We start from the raw sequence: 5,644 nt of genomic DNA, 5'->3' as shown, positions 1-5,644 counted from the left end.
AACGGGGGCATTTTGCCCTAGTTCAACTTGGAGGTGAAGAAAAGTAAGGTAAAAATAAAAGTGAGAAAATCTCCCAGTCCTTAGGTTTGGAGTAATCCAGTAATGATGTTGATAATGTAAATATAATTATAAAAACTGTGACTTTAATAATAATTTACAGGCAAAAGTTATCAGTTATCAGTAAGGACGAGAGCAAGCAGGACAAGCTGTTCCTCCTTCAGCTGCCAGGCTCTCTCTCCTCTCCAGAAGCCTGTTAATCACTTGTTCATTCAAATCAGGTGTGTCAAAGCAGAGAAACATCTAAAACATGCAGGACAGTGACCATCCAGGACCAGGATTGGACACTACTGATCTAGAGAAAGTAACAAGGTTTCTAAAATGGTTGCAAGTTCCTGGTTTCCCGCCATCCCATGCAACAATGGATTGATATTTTGCTGCGGGACTCCCTGATTCATTAGTCAAACTCTAGTCTGGACCCAACTACCCACTAAATATAACTGCATGTGCCTGACTGCCCCCATCCTAAAGTGTGAGGACCGGTGTCTTGGAACTCATTGAGGTTTGACAAAGAGCCACATGTGGAGATTTGGTGTGGAAATTGGAAATTTTTCCACTGCCTCAATGTCTGCCCTGACTAAACCCACCTAGCCCTACCCATTTGTTATCATTAGACAATTAATGGCTGCCTTGGCAAACTCATACTTTGCCAGATTGATACTGAGACTTTCCTCAGTTAAATGAAGGAACAGTTCTCGAATGTAAGTTTCCCTATGTGTCATAATACAAAACTGCATAATCTAAATAAACAAAGCCCCAAGTGAAATGATTGTACCAATGGCTGACTGAACAATAATAATAATGTTCCTTTGGTGGTGCAAAAGTAAACATAGTCAAAAAAAGGGAAAAAAACAATCTCAGATGTAGATCTTATAACCACTCCTCTGTAGGAGAGCTAACAGTTCTTCAAACGATTTGTTCACCATTAAGATTAGTCACATAGCAATAAAACAAAAATGTTTTGTTGTTTTTTTGATGGAACAAGATCACATTTTGTCTTTGTTTTTTATCATTTCAGTTTTGTCTCCAGGTTCTCAGACACCTTGGAGGAAACCAGGATTTTAGGAAGTCTGTTCTGCGCTGCAGCAGAGAGAGAGCAGCAAAGAGGAGAGAAGATACTGGAGCTGTTATCGTCAGTCTGCACATACAGAACTTTTCTTCTTCAATGGAAATGGACTGATTTTGTTTTGGACCTATACATTTGTGGGACAAAGACAAACATGAGTTTTTTTCAGTCACTGGACTCAGTTTTCCAGTCGGCTCGTGCAGTTTGGTCCATAGACCTCTCAGAGAGAAAGACCTCCGTCCTCCTGGAGGTGCTGAAACTCCAATCAGAGAAGAAACAGGTGGAGCTGACAGGCTGCTCACATGAGGAAGGTGAAGTGAGGAGTTTCCTAAAGTGTCTGCCTTTTATTTCCCAGCTCAGGTAAATTATTTGTTCTTGACTTGACCCAGGCATATGATTATACAGCAGCAGACAAAGCAATATTTGGCTGTTGATAAGCAAAATTTATTCTTCATTCATTCTTTATGGACTGACAAATACAAAACTTAATACAAGTGCACTCTTGAGAAAAACATTTTAGCTCAACTGAGGTCATGGCCTCAATGAACTTGTCCTTCTATCCCACCAAAACTAAGTCCCATGGAGTTGTAGTTGATATTCCAGTGTTGGGAATTACCCCATAAGCACCTTATATAATCCGACTAATATGATTGTTGTTGCCAATTTACTGAGGACCATAATGAGTTAGGGTTAAAATACAAGTGTGACTCTTGTTCTGTGCATTTGTGAATTATGAGCCAGTTCTAGCTCCATAAGTGAGAGGCTGGAGTTAATAACTGAAAGGAAACTCTGTACAATATCAGACAAAAACACAAGTTTTGGGAGAATCTTTGGCCAAATTACCATTTCCTGTCTCTCTGTATTTTAATACTTATACTGATAAACACTTTGAATACATAAATATCTGTAATGTAGACAGAGTCTAAGACATTTGTGTGTGGTTTCATGAATGTAGCTAAAATCAAATCATGACAAAAACATTTTCCCACTGATGTTCTAGTGTGGATCATTGGCAGTTGGATCTTGATGATCAAACCGGCTTCTTTGGGAATCTGTTCTGTGCTGCAGCAGAGAGAGAACAAGAAACAGGAGAGAAGACACTGGAACTGTTATTATCTGTGTGCAGCTATGAAACATTCCCTTTAAATAACAGCAATATTGAAGATGATTATGGGGAATATAAGTGTGATTTCCTGCTGGATCTGTTCTCCCATTTAAAGGACAGTGAGACTAAAACTGGCCTGAGAGTCCTTCCATCAGTGCAGGCAATTTTCCTGTCAACCCCTCTAATCTGGATCATAAACCTCTCAGAGAGAAAGACCTCCGTCCTCCTGGAGGTGCTGAAACTCCAACCAGAGAAGAAACAGGTGAAGCTGACAGGCTGCTCACATGAAGAGAGTGAAGTGAGGAGTTTATTACAGTGTCTGCCTTTTATCTCACAGCTCAGGTAAGTTTGTTGTTCTTTACATTATTCACTGAAAATATATTACTGTGGAAATATGTTCAGCTTCATACATTTTTTAACTCTTGTGAATTCCAAAATAAGTCAAGTATCTGAATCAAGCTAAAGGGTTACACCATCACAAGACAAAATACAGCATAATACTTTTCTGTCAGATTTTATTTCTGCTGCACAGTTGTTGTATACCTTTGTCTTTAAAATTTGATGGTGGGGACATTTAAAGATAAACCCATTTCCTCTTTCTTCAAATTAGGTGTTTTTCATTTGTTTTTACTTTTAAATAACGATCTATATATAGCTCACAATAGCTCATTTATTCCCAGGTCCACATTATAACAATAGAAAAAATAAAAACACAACGTTAGCATTATTATTTAGCAATAGCAGTTAAGATAATCCCAAGATAAAAGCTTCCTTCTTTATAGCAGGTTAGAGAAGCTGTTTGGTTTCTCCAATATAGAGGTCTGAACATTCTTCGCTGCACTGAACTGCATACACAACTCCGCTCAGTTTGGGTTTGGGTGTTTTGTCCTTAGGGTGGACCAGCCTCTGTCTGAGAGTCCTGTTGGGTTTGAAATGTACAGGGACATTGTGTCTGGAGAAAATCCTTTTGAGTTTCTCAGATACTCCAGCAACATAAGGGATGATGATGTTTTTCCGTTTGTTCTTCTCAATGCGCTGTTCAGTGGTGTGTTTTGTAGATTTCCTCGCTGACTTGACAAAAGCCCAGTTAGGATATCCACATATTTGGAGAGCTTTTTTGATATGTTTTTTTGTTCCTCTTCCTTCGCTTCTGTCTTTGTGGGGATGTGTTCAGCCCGATGCTGTAGAGTTCTGATGACAGAGTTTGTGCTGAGAGTCAAACAGAAGGTACGGATCTGTGTGGGTTGGTTTCCTATAGGCCTAAATGTTGAGGCTGTCTTCTCTTTCCATGTGAACCAGACAGTCCAAAAAAGGCAGCTTGTTGTTATTCGCATCCTCTTTGGTGAACTTGATGTTGTTGTCAACAGAGTTGATGTGTCTGGTAAATGCTTCTACTTCATTGGCTTGGAGTTTGACCCATGTATCGTCTACATATCTGAACCAATGGTTCGGTGTTGTTCCCTCAAAGGAGTTCAGGGCTCTCTGCTCCACTTCCTACATGTAGAGATTGGCCACAATGGGTGACACTGGAGATCCCATGGCGCAACCATGCTTCTGTCTGTAAAAACTCATACTGTATATATATGTTATATTTGACAGTTTAAAACTTAAAATGTCACAATCTCCAGTTTTAAATTGATAAAGCTTTCCGGATGGAAAGCGAAACATCTTCAGCTACAGAATATAAGTCTAGTTATTTTTTTATTTATTTATTTATTTTTGTTTGCCATGTCCTGGATGACTGAGAATCAACACCAACACATTGTATATCCAGACTGATAACAATTTAGTTTGCAGAAAATTCTGATACAGAAGTAGTATTTGTGCTGTAGGTCAGTAACAGTGTAAAAAGCAGCTGCACAGATGTTTATGTGCTTTAAATTTGAGTTGTTTTTAAAGGCATAGGCATGTACAGTTGTGTGTGTTTGTATTTACAAAATGTATTTTTTGTCCTTATTGTTTCAGTTTTCTTCCTCGGAGGGCAGACCTGTATGAAGAAAGTAGCTTTTTTGTGAATCTGTTCTGTGCAGCAGCAGAAAGAGACCAGCAGACAGAAGAAAATATGCTGGAGTTGTTATCATCGGTCTGCAGCTATGAAACCTTCTCTGTTCATGACAGATGTGAAGATGAGAAGTATCTGTGTGACTTTGTGTTGGATCTGTGCTCCTATGTCAGGGACTGTGAACGTAAAACAGGCTTGGGCGTCCTTCTGTCATTACGGTCAGTTTTCCAGTCAGTGCCTGCAGCTTCATTTGTAGATCTGTCAGAAAGAAAAACCTCAACCCTCCTGGAAGTCTTGAAACTGCAGTCAGAGAAGAAAAGCCTGAAGCTGACCAGCTGGTCTCAAGACGAGAGTGAAGTGACGTGTTTCCTGCAATGTCTGCCCTTTATCTCAAAGCTCAGGTAAAAGATTTCACTCTGGAGAAATGGAAAGTGAGTAAAATTCACAAAATCCTCACTCACACCATGTCAATCCTGATTTTCAAATACATGACAAACTAACCCACTATTCTTTGTGGCAGTAACATGTATAATTTGCAGTTGTGACTTTCAAGTTAATAATACGTTCAATTCATTAATCAGCATAACTTAGAATCCAAAGTCTAACAAAACTTAAAAGGCAAACGAGAACAGATTTAAACCTGGAATTTCATAATAAAGTTCAGGATTATATGCTTCAAACCAGGAGTGTCTGTCATAGCTTAGATTATCACAAGAGTAAGTTCCAGTTATTTTTTGGCTTTAAAGAATAAAGACAATTTTGGGCTGTTGGACAGCACCTGCACTGGTACTTCTACTTCTAAATCTTTTAGAAATATTCTAGCTATTTATTATTATTATTATTATTATTATTATTATTATTATTATTATTATTATTATTATTATTATTATTATTATTATTATTATTTATTAAAGCAAGTCTAATCTCTTGAGGTAACTTTGAAGACATTAAAATTGCCCTGATGCTAGAAACTACAGCAGACCTTGAGATGTCAGATATGTGCCATACTTTGATAAAGTTTTACTATTTTCTTTTATTCCAGTTTGGACTTTTGGTGGTCAGACCTTCATGAACAAACCAGGTTTATGGGAAGTCTGTTCTGTGCAGCAGCAGAGAGAGAACAGCAGATAGGAGAGAAGATGTTGGAGATGTTATCATCAGTCTGCAGCTATGAAACATTTCCCTTTGAAGACATACATAATCAACATCATCAGTGTGATTTCCTGCTGGACCTGTTCTCCCACCTGAAGGACTGTGAGGCTAAAACTGGCCTGAGTCTCCTCCCATCCTTAAGGCCAGTTTTCAAGTCAGCTCCTGCAGTCTGGATCATAGACCTCTCAGAGAGAAAGACCTCCGTCCTCCTGGAGGTGCTGAAACTCCAACCAGAGAAGAAACAGGTGGAGCTGACAGGCTG

General features: G+C 38.9%; 1 protein-coding gene across 6 annotated transcripts in view; it reads left to right on the top strand.

Moving 5' to 3' along the window:
* LOC108251071 overlaps window positions 1–5,644 on the top strand; it is a 26,606-nt gene that overhangs the window by 9,812 nt on the left and 11,150 nt on the right. For 5 of the 6 annotated variants that reach the window (XR_005233592.1, XM_037977485.1, XM_037977482.1 and 2 more), the window contains 2 exons: window positions 1,076–1,483; window positions 2,124–2,570. The exons of the other annotated variant lie outside the window; for it this stretch is intronic. Coding sequence is in view for 4 of the 5 variants with exons in the window: in XM_037977485.1 (XP_037833413.1) it covers window positions 1,076–1,483; window positions 2,124–2,570 (855 nt within the window). In the remaining variant the exon portion in view is untranslated. The remainder of the gene's footprint in view (window positions 1–1,075; window positions 1,484–2,123; window positions 2,571–5,644) is intronic. 6 annotated transcript variants of the gene reach the window in all.

Source organism: Kryptolebias marmoratus, linkage group LG9 (genome assembly GCF_001649575.2).
Source record: "Kryptolebias marmoratus isolate JLee-2015 linkage group LG9, ASM164957v2, whole genome shotgun sequence".
NCBI lineage: Eukaryota > Metazoa > Chordata > Actinopteri > Cyprinodontiformes > Rivulidae > Kryptolebias > Kryptolebias marmoratus.
The sequence above is the reverse complement of the archived record's forward strand: the minus strand, read 5'-3'. Positions and strand labels throughout refer to the sequence as shown.